The 20,805-nt window shown below is 34.0% G+C and overlaps 1 protein-coding gene and 1 pseudogene across 8 annotated transcripts in view; both read left to right on the top strand.

Annotated features, from left to right (window-relative positions):
- The window catches only part of PKN2 (protein kinase N2), a 151,859-nt gene extending 132,256 nt beyond the window's left edge, over window positions 1–19,603 (top strand). For 5 of the 7 annotated variants that reach the window (XM_017501957.2, XM_017501958.2, XM_017501955.1 and 2 more), the window contains 7 exons: window positions 2,809–2,985; window positions 7,374–7,436; window positions 9,632–9,708; window positions 12,794–12,936; window positions 16,564–16,671; window positions 16,887–16,967; window positions 17,055–19,603. In XM_017501957.2, the coding sequence (XP_017357446.1) occupies window positions 2,809–2,985; window positions 7,374–7,436; window positions 9,632–9,708; window positions 12,794–12,936; window positions 16,564–16,671; window positions 16,887–16,967; window positions 17,055–17,258 (853 nt within the window). In that variant the 3' untranslated portion in view covers window positions 17,259–19,603. Of the gene's footprint in view, window positions 1–2,808; window positions 2,986–7,373; window positions 7,437–9,631; window positions 9,709–12,793; window positions 15,879–16,563; window positions 16,672–16,886; window positions 16,968–17,054 lie in introns of those variants that run through there. The other 2 variants (XR_005195948.1, XM_017501959.2) reach the window with 2 other exon arrangements.
- LOC108284969 lies at window positions 13,415–16,517 on the top strand (annotated as a pseudogene). The gene has a single exon (XR_001817395.2). The product of XR_001817395.2 is annotated as an elongin-C-like (transcript).
- Window positions 19,604–20,805: the final 1,202 nt, after the last annotated feature.

Below are 20,805 nucleotides of genomic sequence, written 5' to 3'. Positions count from 1 at the left end.
TAGTAGAGACGGGGTTTCACCATGTTGACCAGGATGGTCTCGATCTCTTGACCTCGTGATCCACCCGCCTCGGCCTCCCAAAGTGCTGGGATTACAGGCTTGAGCCACCGCGCCCGGCCAACTTTATTATTCTTAATGACAGTTCTCCTAGTCTAAATTTTCTTTCTATAGCTTGTATTATTTTATTTTACTTAGAAATTACCTTTTTAAATAAATCATAGAAAATTTCAAATCAGCCTCTTTTTAAATTAACACAAATTATGGATTCTAAAGTAAAATGTTAAATAATTTATGAACAATAATCATGTTCTATGTACCTACCATTAGTAAACACACTCTTTAAGTCCTATCTGCCCTTCAGCTGCTGAGTAAGGATATTGTGTTTATGTTATTGCAGTGCCACCTCACTTAGCTTCCTTTTCTTTCCAACTTATATTTCAACACAACAGAATAAGGTTGGAAGTATATTTTTGTATTTGTAGAAGAAAGCACAGCTAACCAGCTTATGTAGGATTCAGTCCTAAGACCTTGGTTTTATTAATGGTGATGTTTTCCCCTGACTAAAATAACTATTTATATAAGTTTTCAGGTTTCTAACTTATCTAATAATGTAATGAACTTTGAAGAAAGTACACAAAACATGTTAGGAGAGAACTAGCCATTTAGGGAAACAAGGCATAAATACATTATGTAGTAAAGGTGGCTAGATAGAGTTGAGGTAAAAATAACCAATACAGTCAATAAGCAGTTCTTAGGAGGAAATCAGTGTACTGGTGTACTACTATACCATAATACATGTGGTGTATTGCTCCCCAGGTGTGCTACTCTTCTAGGCTTCCCTATTTTATTAAACAGCATGAACAGTTGTTCACGCAAGAACACAGTCATTCTTGGTGCTCCTTTTTCCCTTACCTACAACACTCAAACTATTAGCAAGTCCAGTCAACTTCACCGCTAGAATATATCCCAAGTCATGGAAAGCATAGAACCAATGGTAAATCTCTATTGTATTTATTCTTAAATTTTCATTTCACATCTATAATCTGATGAAACAGCAACTGACATTGTGTTGCCCTTTCACTTTGACCCCTTTGTTTGATTCCTGACATCATCATTAGAAGTATTCAGAGCAGGATTTAGGTAGAGTCTTATAAAAGATGTTGGATTTTTGCTGAGTTTTGGTAGACAGAAGTTATTTGGGAATAAGGAGAGAAGAGTGATGATTATTTAGAGGGAAATGTTCTGGACAGGATGAATAAGCTTTGAAGTTTTAAATAAGTTTGGACTGTTGCATGGACTTTTATGGACAATGCAAAATTTAGATAATGTGGGACAAGTTAGATTCCTGTGCAGTAGCTTTTTTTTGTGTTATATAATGCATGAAATTAAAATTATAGTGACAATTTGGATCTATAAAGAGCCTTCCTCCTTCATCTCATTGTCCTAAGACATCTATGCAGATGTATTATCATTATTGTAATTTAAATAATTCTTGCGAATGACATTAGTCATTTCAAGGGGTAGTCCAGCCAGTGAGTCTCAAATCTTTTATACATCTTACATGTTTCCACCCAGTTCTAACCTAACACCTGTCCAGTCCAGAATAATTGATTCATTCATAAATTCACCTGTAATGAATTAGTGAGTCATCCATAAATAAAAACTATGGCTGGCCTGGTGGTTCATACCTGTAATCTCAGTACTTTGGGAGGCCAAGGCAGGAGGATTGCTTGAGACCAGAAGTTCAAGACAAACCTGGGCAACATAGTGAGACCCTGTTCCTATCAAAAAATAAAAGCTAGGCATGGTAGTATGTGCCTGTAGTACCAGCTACTCAGGAAGCTGAGGCAGGAGGTTCACTTGAACCCAGAGTTCAAGGTTAAGTGAGCCATGATCATGTCACTGCATTTCAGCTCCTGAAAGACAGAGCAAGACCCTGTCACAAAAAAACCACACAAAACTATAGACAATGAAGAGAACACGTTTGTCATCTACTTAAGCCTAAAATGTCTTAGTGCTGTCTTATTTCATCTGATTGTTTTATCTACATTTACCCAAAATTAAGATTGGCTTAATAAAGCAGATGTTTTAGAATGTGTCCTACAGATCTTGTCCAAAGCAGTTTTTAGTACATTATTTTCTAGCAAATTTAAATGGTGACCAATAAAAACTATTCATTCTTTTTAATCTTCTATGAGTTTATTTATAATAGTGTAGTAACATTTAGAAACTGCCATGTAGCCTCTTTATTTTCTAGTCTTTTATAGTTTTATGCAGCATGTCTGTACCTCTCAACTTCATATCAATTTTATATGATAAAAAAATTGAATACTGTAGCTTGTGAATTATAGATACTGTCCTTGAAACTACCTTCACCACAAACTTTAAATTTTTCAAAATATGCTTTAAATTGCTAAATTCTCTGACCAATTCCTGAAGAATTTTTATAATTCATGCTTAATTAAGCCTTTTAAAAAAATTAACTATAACCACTAACCATATATTTGCTATTCTAAGACTATCAGTGTGTACTCTGTAATCTTTTATGTCATGCTAATTATGTTTTAGTTTCTATTAATATATTTCAACTAAAGATACATATTTTAGGTAGATCAGTTTTCATAGCACATATTTCAAAACTAAGACATGTTATGATTTTTAAGTTGTAGTTAAAATTGTGCTTATTTTAATTTACATTTATATAAATTAAATATAAAGAATATTAATTTATAAAGTAATTTATAAAGAATATTATTTCTAACTAGAATTATTTTTAGTCTGCTTATTTTTAAATCTTTTCTTTTACAGCCTGATGTGTGAAAAAAGAATTTTTGAAACTGTGAATAGTGTAAGGCATCCCTTTTTGGTGAACCTTTTTGCATGTTTTCAAACCAAAGAGCATGTTTGCTTTGTAATGGAATATGCTGCCGGTGGGGACCTAATGATGCACATTCATACTGATGTCTTTTCTGAACCAAGAGCTGTGTGAGTATGCTTTAGACATTTGTCTGAGTTTTTCCATGACTGATTTCATTCTGGGGAAGAAAAGAGATTCTGTGAATTTTAGATTTTTTTTCCTAACAAAATAGTTCTTTGCAAGAAATATTAGAACTCCTTATATACCTTTTTGGCAAATACTTTTTGTATGTATTCTGTTGTCTGTGTTGAAAATGTCATGGATTACCCTAAATCACAATTGATAGTTTAGATAAACATTTTAGGTTCATTTTAGTAAAATTTCTTTTTTTTTTGCTATTAGATTTTCTCACTGGAGAATGCCATCCATGATTACAGCTTTGAAGACAAATTATACTCAAAATTCACTGTTAGTTTTTGAAAAGAAAGTACAGAAGAGTCTGTATCGTATATTTATATAAAATATTTGTGTTTACCTTTCTAAAGGATAATTTAAAAGAGTATCTATCAAATATTTGCTTCCTTGTGCTTAAAATATCTCTGAACAACTATAAAAGAAACTGGTATATGCGTTGCCTCCAAACAGAGAGACAAAAAGCAGACTAAACCCTTTTTGTAGCTTTTGAATTCAAGGTTTGGCTTATTCAAATAGATTAAATAGTAGTAAACACTTGAAATTATATATGCATGTGTGTATATTTTCACCGTTATTATCCCAATTTTATAGCTGTTAAAGGGTGTAGCTAGGATTTGAACCTAAGAAAGTGCTATTAATACCTATACCCCGCATGCTGATGTTTACCAGATTTGTGTCTCCAGCCTTGTCCTCTTACCTAAACTTCCAACTCTAATAATATTCAGTTGTCAGCTAGCTTTTCCGTTTGTGTGGCTAAGTATCTTATTTAACATCTTAAACCGAACTGATTTTTTCCATGTTTCTACCCTCTTCATCCATTACTCCTCCAGGCCTGCTACTCTCCTAGTCTTCCCTATTTTATTAAACAGCAATATCAGGTTCAAGCCAGAACACAGAAAGTCATTCTTGATGTTCTTTTTCCCTTACCTTCAACACTCAGGCTGTTAACAAGTCCAGTCAACTCTACCTGTAGAATATATGCCAAATGATAGGAAGCATAAACCCAGTAGTAATCTCTATTGTATTTACTGTTTAGTTTTCATTCCACGTCTATAATCTGATGAAATAGCAACTGACATTCATGTTGTACTTTCAGTTTGATTCCTCTATTTGATTCTTGTCATAACCATTAGAGGCATTTAGAGCAGATAGGTGTAATACTGTCATAACCTTCAAGTTTCAGTTGAGGAAATAGGGGTTAATTCTAATGGGTACTGAAACATTTTAAAAGGAGGCAAAAGCCAAAAAGTAGTAGAAGGCTACCAATAAATCATTTTCTCAATATTTAAAGCAGAGCATTACAATTATGCCTAGCCTTATGCTGCCATGGGAATTTGTTTGGTTTTATTTTTTAAGCTTGTTTTTGTTTTTAAAATAATATATAAATGTAGTTTGCCTTAAGAAACTGTTATTTTTGCTGAGAATATAAATTATATACAAATAAAACCATAAAATCCAGTGAAAATGGAAGAATACAGTGCTATATTACAGAACTCCAAATCTGAAGTACTTCCCTTTATCATTCAGCTCTCAGATCAAATGTCATTTCTTTAAAGGTAATTTTCTGAGTATCCTAGCTAAAATATCACATCACTAACCAATTCGGTTCACTCTATTTTCTGTTTTATCTTTTAGATCATTTTATTTCTACATGAAATCATGTGATGTAAATTTTTATCGTCTGTCTTATTTCACTAAAGGAGAGGAGCAGGGACCATGTCTGTCCTGTTTATTAGTGAAACACCTAAATGGATACCTGGCACATATTAGGCAATCAGTGAATTTTTATTGATTGAACCCATAGAATCAAAATACCTTGATTTCTAGCTTTGTTATATAGTCTGACTTTAGATGTATTACTTATTTTTTCTGAGCTTCATTTCCTGCTTCTGTAAAATGTTTATCTTAAGGCTTGATTGAAGATTAAATTAGCTAATAAATGAAAATGACTGACACAATACCTGACACACAGGAGCATTCAAAAAAATACGTATTTTAGATAGAATACCCAATTAAGGCAATCTGTTTACAAAGAAAGAAATCGGCCAGGAGCCGCTCATGCCTACAATCCCAGTGCTTTGGGAGGCAGAGGCGGGCGGAACACTGAAGCTCAGGAGTTCTAGAGCAGCCTGGCCAACATGGTGTAACCCCCATTAGCTGGACGAGGTAGTAGGTGCCCGTAATCCCAGCTACTTGGGAAGCTGAAACAGGAGAATCACTTGAACTCCAGGGGCGGAGGTTGCAGTGAGCCAAGATCATGCCACTGCAACTCCAGCCTGGGTGACAGAGTAAGACTCCCAGCTCAAAAAAAAAAAAAAAAAATAGGTATTTTTTAATTGTTACCATAGTGTTTTGCCACTAAAATAAGTTTGCAAGAAAATTATGTTTAACTATCTAAAGCAATTTTTTTTTCTCTTTGAGACAGTCTCGCTCTGTCACCCAGGGTGGAGTGCAGTGACTGGATCTTGACTCACTGCAACCTCTGCCTCCCAGGTTCAAGAGATTGTCCTGCCTCAGCCTCCCAGGTAGCTGGGACTGACTACAGGCACAGGCCACCACACCCGGCTAATTTTTGTATTTTTAGTAGAGACAGGGTTTCACTATGTTGGGCCAGGCTTGTCTCAAATTCCTGACCTCATTTGATCTGCCTGCCTCGGCCTCCCAAAATGCTGGGATTACAGGTATGAGAGCCACTGTGCCTGACCATCTTAAGCAATGTTAAGCTTGTGTTTATTTTAATAAACTTCAGTAGATCCTTAAAACTTCTGGTAAGTTATATAATTTTTAGTGTATAATCAAGTATTTTTAAGTAGTTAACATTTTATTTTTGTTTTTGTTTTTTATTTCTGTGTTGGGGAGCCTAAGCCCTGATGAAACTGCCTGGTGGACCCTGACCATCCCCACCAAGCCCCGCATTTAAAAATTATTGACCCATTTTTATAAAAATAGGTAACTATAAAACATAGCTGTATTATCTACATGTGAATGTAAATATATTCTGAAAGTTTGTAATAATGTTAAACAAAGTGACAAGAATTGTTATCTCTGTGAAAGGCAGTGGAGCTGAGGTGAGATGGAGCTAGGTGGATGAAATAGTGTACTTTGGACAAGGGTATTATGTTTTATAGAGAAAATATTCATGTTATTACTTTTATAATTAAAAGCCAATTCTCTTAAGTACCTCTTTATAGGCTATTCTACACTGAAGAGTTTTTAAATCGATTCATTTTTAAATCTATTCATTTATTTCCTCCTTGTTCAATAAGCCTGTCATGTATATCAGCATTATGCTATGCATTTAGGATAAAAACTGAAAAAGACAAACATGGTCCTGTACCTCAAGAATTATTATTTTCTCCTTGGCCCAAGGTTTCTGAGATCCAAACCCATAAACCCAACTTTCAGATATCATCACCTGCCCCACAGACAAAGTCAACATGCGAAATGCCAAACTTACTTTTGTCACAGAACCTTGGCTACTTCTGTTTCTTTTATCTGTTCATTTTACTGAGATGGAAACCTTGAAAGTTATCTTAGTTATCTTGAAAGTTAGCTCTTCCCACTTCCTTATCCTGTAATGGGATACCACCTTCTGTCATGAATTTTTAAGTTCTTGTGAATCTTACTCTTTGTTGCCACTACAGTGGATGTTCTCAGGATCTTTTCATCCATACTATGATAAAAGCCTTATCTGTCCTTTTTTCCTCTGGATCTCTACCTACTTCTCCAGCCTTCACATTGCTACCAGAAAACTCTAATATAAATGTCATTATTCTCCTCTGATAAAAATAGTTTGATTCTCTGTCACAAGGAGAAAAAATTTCAGTATTCATAAAGGACATTCAAGGTCCTTCACCCAGGCTGTCTTTTTCAGGCTAATCTCCAGCTTCTTCCCCATTTACACCCAACCTTCAGCCACACCAAACTTACTTGTTATCAAACATGTTATGCCTTTGCACCTCTGTTTCTTTTTTCTCCCAGGTAAGTACCCTGTATTTCACCCACAAAACTTCTGCCTGTCACACTGTCCTTTGTCCTTATGGTACATTGTAATTCCTCCTACAAAACCAGATCAAATGTCCCCTCTGAGGTTCTCAGTGACTCCACTAGGCAAAGTTAATGGCTTGCATTGTCAAGACTACTTTTCTAATTTTTAAATTTTACCCCTAATGTCTAGTACAATGTGTAATTCATAGTAGGGACTAAATAAATATTTGTGAAATACATTAATGACAGGTCTGCTTTGAAGTACAAACGTGTAAGCTGGGATTCAAGAGTAGTGAAATTTATTAAACTCCTGTTGATTTAATTCTTCAAACAGATTTTATGCTGCTTGTGTAGTTCTTGGGTTGCAGTATTTACATGAACACAAAATTGTTTATAGGTAAGTAAATTTTTAATTTTTTTCTAATGCCTTGCTTTGGTGTGATTTAGAATTAAAGATAGTGTTTTGTTTTTTCTTAAAAAGGACATTTTATGTTTATCCAGCTTCTTAATTTTCTCCTTCATCTGATAAATCAAACACCAATTTTGAAAGTCAGCACAATGATTATATCATGAACTTTGTTTCCTAATCCATAGCACATTTTTCTAATTAAAATCGTCAAATTATGAGTTGGTCTATGATAGTGTATTTCTCAACAGTATTCATCCTAGTGAATATTTTGCATTCAAACGACCCATTGCAAAAGACTTCTATAGACCAATACTGCTAAAAATGTGTCCATGATAAGTCGCTTGTGAGAGTGTAAAACATTATACTGTTTCCCTCATTAAGAAGCCTTGCTGTCAACTACACTAAATAGTATGTTGGTGGCTGGGCGTGGTGGCTAACGCCTGTAATCCAAGCACTTTGTAGGCCAAGGCGGGCGGATCACCTGAGGCCAGGAGTTCAAGACCAGCCTGACCAACATGGTGACACACTGTCTTTAAAAAAAATAGTATGTTGGTGACGTAGCCGATCTCTGTATTGGCAAAAGCTCCTTATCAAATTGCAGACTAGTAACAAGCAATTTGTGACCCAGCAGCTAGTCTGTGAACCACACTTTACTAGCATTCTGCCCAAGACCAGGCAGATTATGAGAAGGCTAGTCAGAAGTAGAAGACTATAAACATTGGATTATTTAAGGTTCTTTCTTTTTTTTTTTCTTTTTTTTGAGGTGGAGTTTTGCTTTTGTTCGCCCAGGCTGGAGTACAGTGCGTGATCTTGGCTCTCAGCAATCTCCGCCTCCTGGGTTCGAGCAATTCTCCTGCCTCAGCCTCCTGAGTACCTGGAGTTATAGGTGTCTGCCACCACACCCAGCTAATTTTGTATTTTTAGTATAGACGGGTTTTCACCATGTTGGCCAGGCTGGTCTTGAACTCCTGACCTCAGGTGATCTACCCTCCTCAGCCTCCCAAAGTGCTGGGATTATAGGTATGAGCCACCATGCCTAGTTGGTTTATTTAAGCTTCTAATGATGTTTTCATGATAAGGTCCTATTTTACCTAAAGGATAAACTATTTCCTGGGCACAGTGGCTCATGCCTGTAACCCCAGCATTTGGGGAGGCCAAGATGGGAGGATTGCTTCAGCCCAGGAGTTTGAGACTAGCCTGGGTAACATAGTGATATCCTGTTTCTACAAAAAATTTAAAAATCATCTAGGAGTGGTGGCATCTGTCTATACTCTTAGCTACTCAGGCAGCTAAGGTGGGAGAATTGCTTGAGCCTGGGAGGTTGAGGCTGCAGTGAGCCATTACTATACCACTGCACTCCACTTGGACAACAGAGTGAGACCTTGTGTCACAAAAATAAAAAATAAGTTTATAAAAATAGATAAAATATTGTCAATTTGCCTAATTTGTAATCTATTAGTATGGATGGACAGCTTTCTCTTATTCTTTTAGATGATTAAACTTGCCCTCTGATGTTTTATTAATACTGTCAGCCTTACAGTTCTTTCTATGGATGGTATATAAGCAGACTTTAAAATTGGATTAAGTTGGCCAGCCACAGTGGCTCATGCCTGTAGTCCCAGCACTTTTGAGGTCAAGGCAGATGGATCGCTTGAGGTCAAGAGTTCGAGACCAGCCTGCCAACATGGTGAAACCCATCTCTACAACAAATACAGAAAAATTAGCTGGACTTGGTGGTGGGCACCTGTAGTCCCAGCTACTTGGGAGGCTGAGGCATGAGCATTGCTTTAACCAGGAAAGTGAAGGTTGCAGTGAGCCAAGATCACAGCACTGCATTCCAGCCTGAGTGACAGAACAAGACTCTCTTAAAAAAAAATTGAATTAAATTAGATAAACACAAATAACAAATTAAATACATTTTTCCTTTTTTATGTAACAGGAGAAGAATTTCTCATAAGCTATCTGATATAAAAGTAAGTTTACTTACTTCTGGTAAGTAAACTTACCAAAAGGAAGAAAACTGAATGCTTGTGATAATAGTATTTAAATCTCAAATCATAACTTGGAAAACCCATTTTTAGTAAAGAAAAAATACAGTTCCAGTTGAAATTATTTTTTTAACTCTATAACCTACTGATTTCTTTAATTTTTTTTTCCATGCTGTATCTTTTTATCCTGAACAGAGATTTGAAATTGGATAACTTATTGCTAGATACAGAGGGCTTTGTGAAAATTGCTGATTTTGGTCTTTGCAAAGAAGGTAATTGAATGTTTTAAAGTTTGTTTTCTGATAAAATACTGTTCCTTTGTACATCAGTAATTTTCAAGTTTGTCTATGGAAAACAAACTGTTTTTAATTTATTCTTCAGTTGGATATTGTAGATATAATAAAGAAATTGTTCATATAACCTATTTATCATATTAAGAATTTGTTCTGTGACTACAAATAAGGTTAGATGTATAGAAATCATAATAAGCTTCTCTGCACGATTAATAATTCTGTCACTATTTTAAGAAATTATTGATTAAGCACCAAAATAGTTTATTCTGGTGAGACTATACACAGTGAATTTCATAGGCCTGATAATTTACTTCAGCTTCTTAAAACTGGAAACATTTAAAAATAGAAAATAAACAGAGATAGATATGTCAAGTATGTTTTTTGTATATTCAAAAATAAGTTGGGGAAATTTGAATTGGAGGTAACATAAGAAAGGATAAAGATCATGGGCTTAGGCACCAAACAGTCCTAGGTTTGAATTGTGGCTTTGCCGGTATTTGCTGTTTTTTGTTGGAAAACTTAATTTCAACCTCTTTGAGTCTATTTCCTCAACTGTAAAAAACGGACATAGTTCTATTTACTAGTACCAAGATTGTCTCCCTCTACACTGGTGGCTTCTTGTTTCTTATTTAGCTTTGTTTCCGTAGTATATAACACAGTCCATAGTACATCTTAAGTATTCAATAAGCGTTTGATTAATAAGTAGTTGGATGAATAAATAAATGAACTCTGTAGAAATATGTCCATCACATATCCACTGATCTAATTGCTGAGTCAAGTAAGTCTTTTCTCTAACTGGGCTTCTTTTTATTGGACACGGTTGATCTAAATGCTTTTGTTTCTCAGCATCTCTCCTTAGCAGGCTGCTCTTCACTGCCATTTTTTGACTAGCAGCTATATCCTAATGACTCCCAAATCTATTATTTCCTTTCCTATGGATATATATTCAACTATCTACTAGACAGCTCTACCTGAATAGTCAATAGACACCTCAAACACTACCCAAACAAAAATCATTTATTTGCCCCAGGAAGTCTGGTTGCTAGTTGATAATTTACATGAATAGATTGTGTAGTGATGAAATCACGGCTATTGTATACAGATAATATACATTGTATACAGATAATATACATTGTACCCATTAAGTAATTTCTCACCATCCATCCCTTTCCCACCTCCTCACCCATCTGGGTCTTCCTTGTCTTATCATTCCATACTGGTTGATGGTATTATAACCCTCATAATACAGATGAGGAAACCTAGGCTTTGTTGTTAGACAACTTTCCCAAGCTCTCACAGTTAACAAGTGACAGAACTGGAACTTAAACCAGGTATTAGTCTAGAGCCTAATATTAACCACTTACATGGACGCCTACCAGTCTATAAGAAACATAATTTCTATTTCTTTGTAATTAACTTTTTCCTAATTTTGGCCAAGTCACTAAAAGGCTGGTCAGAACTTAAATAGATATTAATACTATATCACTGTTTTTTAAAATAATATTTTATCAAAGAAAATAAAAAACATTATGATAGTGTTAAAAAAATTTTTGCCAAAAAAATTTCTTCACCCCTATATGCTACTGTATCTAATTGTGCCCTTCAAGTCTTGGTTCATAGACATACAAATTCATTTCTGTTTTACAGTCACTATATATGCATACCTAATTGTTCTTAATTTAGAATTGAGGGATTTTCTTTAAAATTCCTAATAAGATGACACTAATGACAAGTTTTTAACGCTTTGGAATACATAGAGACAGCATCTTCAGTATGTAGACTATATTTGATTAACATATTAATAAACATGAGGAACATATACCTAAAATCTAGTTAGCTAAAATATTAATAAAGGCTGAGTATCACTTATCCAAAATGCTTAGAATGAGAAGTATTTTGAATTTCAGATATATTTGGATTTTGAAATATTTGCATATATACATAATGAGATATCTTGGGGCCAAGACCCAAGTCTTCACACGAAATTTAAATATGTTTCATATATGCCTTATACATAGCCTGAAGGTAAATTTATATATTTTTAATAATTTTGTGCACGAAACTAAGCATCTGTTAAATACTTATGAAATTCTCTATTTATGGCATTATGTTGATACCCAAAATGTTTCCAATTTTGGATGTAAAATCTTAGATTTTGGATTTTTGAATTAAGGATGTTCAACCCATACTATTTTGCGCTCATGCACGTGCTCTCTCTCTCTTTCTCTCTCTCTCTCTCTCCCCCCCCACCCTGCCCCCCTCTCACCTCTGTCCCCCACCTCTCTACATACACACACACATATTTTTTATTTTTTTAATTACTTTATTTTTTTTGAGACAGAATTTTGCTCTTGTCACCCAGGCTGGAGTGCAATGGCAGGATCTCAGCTCACTGCAACTCTCCTGCCTCAGCCTCCTGAGGGGCTGGGATTACAGGTGTAATGGTGGGCGCCATCACATTCAGCTAATTTTTGTTCTTTTGTATCTTTTGTTTTATGTAGACACGGCTTTCACCATGTTGGCCAGGCTGGTTTTGAATTCTTGACCTCAGGTGATCCACCCGCCTTGGCCTCCCAAACTGCTGGGATTACAGGTGTGAGCCACTGTTCACGGCCCTATCTCTCTATATTATATGACACATTTGGTCAGCTTCTGATTATCCAAGGGCTTGCTTTTTGGTATTTTTGAAACTTATTTTTTTATAATGTTGTTTTTATAATGAAGTAAATAAGTTTATTTAAGATTCAATTAGAAAGATGATAGAACTTCACAATCAGTTCATTTTGTTGTGATTTCTTAGCTCCCTTGTAATTTCAAGAAAAAATAGTAACTGAAAAGAAACATGGATATTCTGCTTATTTTTACCCATTAATTAGTAGCATTGCTATTGCAGTTTTTGCTATACTAGATTTTACTGTTTTCTTTAAATGTATTTAATATGTCTGAATTTGTTTACCATGCACAAATGTGCAACTTTAATTTTGCCTCCCAAAGATATCTTTGATTATTTTTATGCTAGATTTGTTTCATTTGCTAACAAATGTTTAAATCGTATCTTTTCCAGGAATGGGATATGGAGACAGAACAAGCACATTTTGTGGCACTCCTGAATTTCTTGCCCCAGAAGTATTAACAGAAACTTCTTACACAAGGGCTGTAGATTGGTGGGGCCTTGGTGTGCTTATATATGAAATGCTTGTTGGTGAGGTAAGCAGTGTGAAATAGGTAAGAGAACAGGGGAAGGATGATTGAAATAATAAAGCAATGTGATTTATAAAACCACCTAATACTATCTTCAGTATGAGTGGAATGGAATTTATGTTTTATAAATATTTATAGTATACTAGTAGTCAGCTATCTTTCTTTAATACCTTCAATAAAGTTTTTATGTAGTTTGTGGAATGCATTGCCAGTGCTTTGAAAATAGTTCCTTGCATTTCAGTATTGTGCTTTGGTTATGTTTTCTGATTTTAAGACATAGTCTTTATAGGGAATAGAATAATAGAAGACTGATAAAAAGAGTGTACTCTGTACCTGTAAAGAAAAGCCCACTATAGATTGGTCAGAAATAAATGTTACCTTTGACTTCCTCCAGATGGAAGTGAGTGACACACTGTGCGTCCTTGCCTCACCAGGAAACTATTAAAGTTCCTGAGGAAGCAAAGTAGAATTTCATAAGAACTAAATGAATGGAGAGGAGAAAACCTATGGTGGCTGTGAAGGCCCTGATGATGCCATGGATTTTTGGCATGGCATTTTTCAAATTGATATCATCCAATGGCCATGAATTTATTATAAAAACAGAATGTGCATTAACATCAGGCACGATAAAAGCCATGTTGAGGGGCTCAGGTCAGTTTGCTGAGAATGAAACCAATTAGATCAATTTTAGAGAGATACCTTCACATGTGCTCTCAAAAGTATGCATGTATTTTACATTAACAGCTCTACCGAGATTCCTGAATATCCAATTGCACCTGAAATTGCACTAGAACTGCTTATGGCTACAAACTTCCTAGATTGTTAAATAAAATAAATTATAATTTAGAAAAAGAAAGAAATGTTGCCTTCAAAAACGGTAGAGTTAAAAAGATTAGCATTTTTCTCCTACTGTTTTCTGTAGATTAACTTAAATTTCTGAGGATAATTGAGTTGTACATAGAAATTATTACCATTAGGAAATAGTTACGTTAAATAAAGCAATAATAACAGGCTAATAATGTATTATGTTATAAATTGTTGGGAATGTTGAATTGTGGTGAAATTGGGAAAGAGTAAATCTTTTAATAATTGAAGACTACTTGAAGGGGCATGAACTGGAGATGCAAGAAAATTTACTTTAAGGGATTGGTTCATTATTCTGCAGTTTCCCCATGCCAACAATCTTTGTTACACACTTAAAAGTTTAAAGAAGTTAGAAGCTGAATGAACAAATCATCAAATTGAATATCAGAAATTTCTAAAGTTTTGTTCTGTGTTTCATTTATTGGCACTTACCCCAAACAAATAAATCGTTTTAGTTTATCCAAATGGATAGCCCCTTTTGGTATGTCAAATTGAAGTCGATTCTTTGTAAAAGGAGAAGTATGGCTAATTAAAATAAAATTTATCATGTGCTAAGCACTGTTCTGTGTGCTTTAAATATTCATTTAATTTTGTAACAGCCTTTCGTAAGCTCAATAGTGATCTTATGCCCATTTTCCAAGATGTAAATAGAGACACAAAGAGATTAATAACTTACTTAACATCACACAGCTCTCATGTGGTAGAGCTGGAATTTTAGCCTTGTCACTCTGGCTCCAGAATATATCTCTAAAGCATTGTGCTTTGCTGCTCCAGGATAGGATATTCAATTCATCCAGCCTTGTTTCTGTTCTTAAGACCAGTGGTTCAGATCTGAATTTTCACCTCTATTTAGAAAAGCTGTTGTGCAGTGTTTAGGTTGGAAAGATTTATTTTAGTCCCAGTCCACAGTGGCTTTTACTTTCTGAGAGTGCCAAAATTTCTCATAAAATAATCCTCTGTAAACTCTGGCATACTTGAACTCCTCCCCACCCCTTTCTTTATTTTAAAAGTAACATTATGGGGTTTTTTGTTTTGTTTTGTTTAATATTCAAGTAAGTATGATATTATGAGATTCAATTATGTGCTTGCTTAAAACTTGTTCTCCGTGTTATAGAGGACATGTAAAATATATGAGTTTATTATAAAATACTGTAGCATTAATAGCCAGTTGATTCTACTCCCTCCTATTATAAAGCCACTGGAGGGTTTGGCAGAAAACAAGGAAGCTTCTGTTTCATATTTTTTAAAAGAGCTGGTTGATTGAGCTCTTAATTACCTAGAAGATAAAAGACAATGAATCTGGCTATTTCTTCACAGTTGTTTCTTGCATTTTCTTCTTAGTATCTCCACAAGCAGGTAGCTGGTAAAAGAACTAAACTTAAAACTCATCCCCTGACTTGCTGTTTCAGTCCCCCCAAAAATTAGATTGTTCCATGTACTACATTTGATTTAAGTATTTTGAGTGTACTGCATGTCCCAGGTAGTATATTTGATTTATATATTTTGAGTGAGTAAATGAACAAACTAAGGTTTTGGTAATTGAAATCTTTGAAATTTTTTTAGCTATGTGCAGTCAGATTAGAAGATTAGAAGGCTCAGCCTTAAGAAGTTGGATTCTGAATTTATTTTCACAGATTCCTTAAAGATTGCTCCCATTCCCTGGATATTGCTTTCTGCTTATTATTCTTTAAAACTTAATTGGAAGCAAGCAGCCAAATCAAATCTAATGAGAATAAGTAGGCCTATATTTCTTCAACAGCCAATGAGAAAATAAGGTTCAAGATACTGATTCATTTTAGTGATTTTGAGGAATTAAATGATACTTACACACTTGCTTTCTGATTTTAAAAATAATTGAGTGATTTTTAAGCCATCTGAAATTCTGTGACAGGCAGTCACATTTGATAGACACGTTTTCAGCCAAGGTGAAAGCTTATCTCTTTGTGAATCAAATTGTCATACTGAATATAATGTAACTACTTTTTTGTGACTCAGGGCCATCATGAAAAATTATTTTAATATTCTGCTTACTGAAATGCCCTAAGACTTTTTGTATTTAGCGCATTAAAAAATGCCTGGCAGTGTGTGCTTTTTGGGTTCTTTTCAGTCCAATTTTGTTAGTAGCTGCTGCTTAGTACAGTCATTATGCCTGCTAATTTCTAATTGTGTTTTACCACTGTTAATTTACTACTGACTTTAAAATCCAAAGCACATTCATATATGATGTATTTCCACAGACTGCTTTCCTTTATTACGTAACACTTATTACCATATTAACCTTATCCATTTTCTTCTGTCTTTCCACAAGATTAAGGTTCTTCAGGATTGTATCTATGAACTAAATATTCCCCACTGTCTTTTAGACACTCTAAAAATTGACTATCTGGCCAAATAGGTGATTGACTGAATAAAATAAAATGGAATGGAGTGGAATGAAATGGAATAGAATGAAATTAATTGAAAGGTCATGTCATAATAAGATAAGACAAAATTTTAATGATATGATGGACGTACATGAGATAGACAAACTTTTATAAATTTCTATAAAATTTAAAGATTTCAGAAAGAGTATATGGTATATTCCCTCTGTAATAGATACATATCTATTGTCACTTCCTATAGTTTTTTTGTTGTTGTTCTTGTTTTGGTAGGTATGGATTTTTTTTTTTTTCTTTTTCACTGCCTGGATCTTGGTTGTACTTTGAATAGGCGATAAGATTTTACCGTCTTAAAACTTGCTTTAACTTAACTCAAAGGTATTTCTTCTAGTCTCCCTTTCCTGGTGATGATGAAGAGGAAGTTTTTGACAGTATTGTAAATGATGAAGTAAGGTATCCAAGGTTCTTATCTACAGAAGCCATTTCCATAATGAGAAGGGTAAGAATTAAAATAAGAATTTTTTTTTGACTACTTCAATTTTTTATACTAAAGAAAATTTCCCGGTAGAACTTCAGAAGTTGTTTTTCAGTTCATAAGTGTTGCATGGCTTAGACAAAAACAGACAAAATACATCTGAGTTTTTAAAGTAATAATTCTTATCAGTCAATTTTAGTCTGTTGGTTTTATTTTAACTTTTTAATACATTGTGCTAGTTGTTAAGAAGAAATCCTGAACGGCGCCTTGGGGCTGGTGAGAAAGATGCAGAAGATGTAAAAAAGCACCCATTTTTCCGGGTAAGTGCGACTATTTTAAATTTTTTATGAAACTAATGTGATTAAATGTAGAAAACTAAACTAGTAATTTTCTATTTTATAATCCAGCTAATTGATTGGAGTGCTCTGATGGACAAAAAAGTAAAGCCACCATTTGTACCTACCATAAGAGGACGAGAAGATGTTAGTAATTTTGATGATGAATTTACCTCAGAAGCACCTATTCTCACTCCACCTCGAGAACCAAGGATACTTTCGGATGAGGAACAGGAAATGTTCAGAGATTTTGACTACATTGCTGATTGGTGTTAAGTTACTAGATACTGCAAAACCAAGCAGACTGACTCACAAGAAGACCTCTTAAAAAATAGCAGCCCTTCATTTGCTCTCTGTGCCACCAATAGCTTCTGAGTTTTTTTTTTTTTTAACTGAAACATGAAGATTTGTTTAAAAAGTACCATTCTAATACTTCTTGAAAAGTGGCTTCTCAATGTACTTCAGCATAAATATGAGCACTGGAAACAGTTTCATGGAGTTTAAGTTGAGTAAACATCGGCCATGAAAATCCATCACAAATACTTTTGGATCAATGCTCTATTTTAAAAAAGAAAGAAAAAAAAACCACTCTTTTATAGTCCCTACCTTTGCCATATGCCTGCCTTAAGTGGGAGGAAAATTAGTCACTTAACTGTGTTTTACAAAAAGAAAAAAAGGGCTTGGAATGCTATTACTGTTCACACAAAGTGATTCTGTTTGAATAAGGCAAATGCTCTTTTTTTAATAAAAAAAAAAAAAAAGAAATTACTGTAATATCAAAAAACATAGTTTGTACACAATTTGGGGTTTGATTTTTTTTTTAAAAATTGATGTCTTATTTTATAAATGTTCTATATTTATTAGGAGAAAACTTTATATTGCCTTATTTTATCAACCATGTAACAGAGGCTTATAGCTTTCCAACAGAGCTGCTTGCCAAACAATTTATTTTGTTTATTAAACAGTGCTGAAACAAACAAGATCAGCATTTACTTAAGATGTTAAGAATGAGAACTTCTAATCAGCTGAACCAAGATATTGTTACCTGTATGCATTCCCAAAGTCTAGACACTCAGTATGTTCAGTCATATCTTCTTCCAGAATCAGTGAACTGATTACTCCTTTTTTGATAGTCACTCTAATCTACCAACCTATTTGACCTTGTTTTTGTGTCTGCTGTAGAAGGGAACTATAAGTTGGTTAAACCATAGGGATTATCATTGTATACATGCTGTGAACATGTATATGTGCAAGTCGTAATGTATTCTGTGTTGTAGGCTTGTTATTTAATTTCACCACTTCATCACTTTTGTACAGTGGCCAAGCAGACACCTCAAACTCCAGCATTTACATTAAGTGCATTTGTATATTTTAGGCCACTGGATCCAGATTTTATATTGGCAGTTACTGAGGGCAAAAGCAATATATTGTAACAGAATGTATAAATATTTTTGATAAAACAGTCTATATTTTATAAAAAAAATTATAACACTAAAGCTGTACCTCAAAAGTCTCAAAAATAATTTGATCAAATATTTTATACAACTCTTCAGAGGATCCGTCTGTGGCTTTTTATACTCTTATAGGGTTGTCTTTTTGTAAACCATGACTTTCCACTTGCCTGTACTTTTTTATTTTGGTTTGGTTTGATTTTACATTTTTTTCCTCCTAGTCTATGACTTTATTGTTTTTTCTTAGTTTAGTAATGGCATCTTTGATCCTGTGCTTAGCATGTTAGGGTCATTATACCTCAGGAATAGCAAGCTATTAAGTAACCTTACTGAATTAACTATTTAATCACAGTGAGCTCATCTCTTAAAAATTGTTTAGGTGTAAATCTTATGAGGAACATGAAAAAGCACACTGATTTATGGAGAGTTGAGCTAAAAACATTTATAAATATTTCAGCTTTGCTGGGATGTTTTAGCATCTTTTCATTGTACTCTGAGAACAATTAAAATTGTCCAGAGATCATTTACATTACCTTCCAAATTGTTTATTACTCAAGATCCTTTGGGAGAAAATATTATAGAAAGAGGGAAGAATATGTGGTTTAAAGTTATTTTAAAATGCCAGTTAACTTCCTTGGCACAGGACAATAGAGGAACTTAGCTTAATTGTCTGGCTTTAATTTAAACAGTGTTAATACAACATTAAAACACTAAATACTTTTGAGGTACAGTCTGCTCACCTTTTTTGGTTCTCAAATATGCAAAGAAAGTAATGTCTAAAATAGGCTTTTAGCATTAAAAACTGACATAGCATTTTATAGCTACACAGTGTACAGAATTTTTTTTTAATTGAAGTCAATCACTAAAAAAATTAGAGGGCAGGGTCTATTTACACAATTAAGCTGAAGAAAGCACTAATTTTTTTCTGTAGTTTATATATATTTTAGATTTAAATTTTTAAGCTTTATAGAGTGTAAATATATTTTGCTATTACTGTATGTGTATGACTGCTCAAGCACTTTGTAAAGAAATTAGGATATTTTAGAATGGTACACTATGCATTCAAATGAAATGTGCCTTTCACTATGTCATTCTAGGAAAACAAGTGTTTTGCAGTCATAAGTTATCACAAATGCACAAATTAAAGTCTAAATAGATTGAAATTTGTAACTTTGGTTTTAAGTATTCTTTCTTTTTAGAAATTTCCTAATGACTAAAATATTCTTTAACTTTTCTGTGTTCAAAATCTCAAAGACTAATTAACTTTAGTAAGCCTTCTTGTAAGTACTTTTTGCCCTAGGGAAGGCAAAAACCATGAACATTCAGAGCAAATTGTCTACTTCGCTGGGAATAATGGGAAAAGTTTGTATTCTGCTCCTGTAAGGTCAGTATCATCTTTTATTTGAAGCATATTTATGGACTGCTTACTGTGTATAGATACTGAGGTTAGGAAGATTTTTTTTTAAGCAACAACATGTTGATGAATGGAAAACAGCCTGCTTTAATATTAAGATGAAAGCACCAGTATCGTATGTACTTTTCTCTTGTTTGAGGTTAACTTATTTTAATTTACTACCTGACTTCTTAAAAAGGCAAATGAATGAAACAGAATACTAGTCATTTTATACTAATCTTACTTAGAAATTACAAATGGAATATTTTAGAAATATAAAACGAACCATGTTCCCCTGTAACACAAATTGAGGACATAATGGAAATTGCTATCATATATTGACTTGGTAAATCTGCCATATAGATTCAAATCTAACGAGATTTTTGCAGATACTGCCAGTATTCCCAAAGCAACTGAAGAAGTAAATAGGAAAAATCCAAATAATCAAATACTAATCCACAGATCATAATCTTAATTTAAATTTAGAATTCTTATTTACCTTCTAGCCGTCTTTTGAGGTCTAGAGTTTCTCTGAGATACTGGCTCTATACATTAGTATGATGGGTAGAGACTTAAAAGTTATTAAAAATAATTAATATGTATACACACACATATAAAATTAGTGGAAGACCATCAATAAGATATGTAATTTGAGGTATTGCTGATTTCATTAAAGGTAAGAGTGGTCTCTGGCAACCCTTTACCCTAAAACAAGCAAACAAACTTGAGCAAAGTCTGGACAAGTTAGGGCTTCAGAACCTAAGAGTTAGAGTGGGAGTGCTCAAGCACAAAAGTAGGAATACTGAGAGAACCGGAAGCCGAGTCTACAGAGTATGGCAGAGCAGCAGAAGTTGGAGAAGATAGGCATCACGTGACAAGGAGCTGGTTTTGAAAATGCAGGCATCCAGGAGAAGTGGAGTTACCAAGGATAGATTTCTCTAGCAACATAATTGTGAGGATAAGAAACCTTGCAATAGCA

Source organism: Cebus imitator, unplaced genomic scaffold (genome assembly GCF_001604975.1).
Source record: "Cebus imitator isolate Cc_AM_T3 unplaced genomic scaffold, Cebus_imitator-1.0 Scaffold286, whole genome shotgun sequence".
Taxonomy (NCBI): domain Eukaryota; kingdom Metazoa; phylum Chordata; class Mammalia; order Primates; family Cebidae; genus Cebus; species Cebus imitator.
This window is presented reverse-complemented; position numbering and strand designations above follow the sequence as displayed.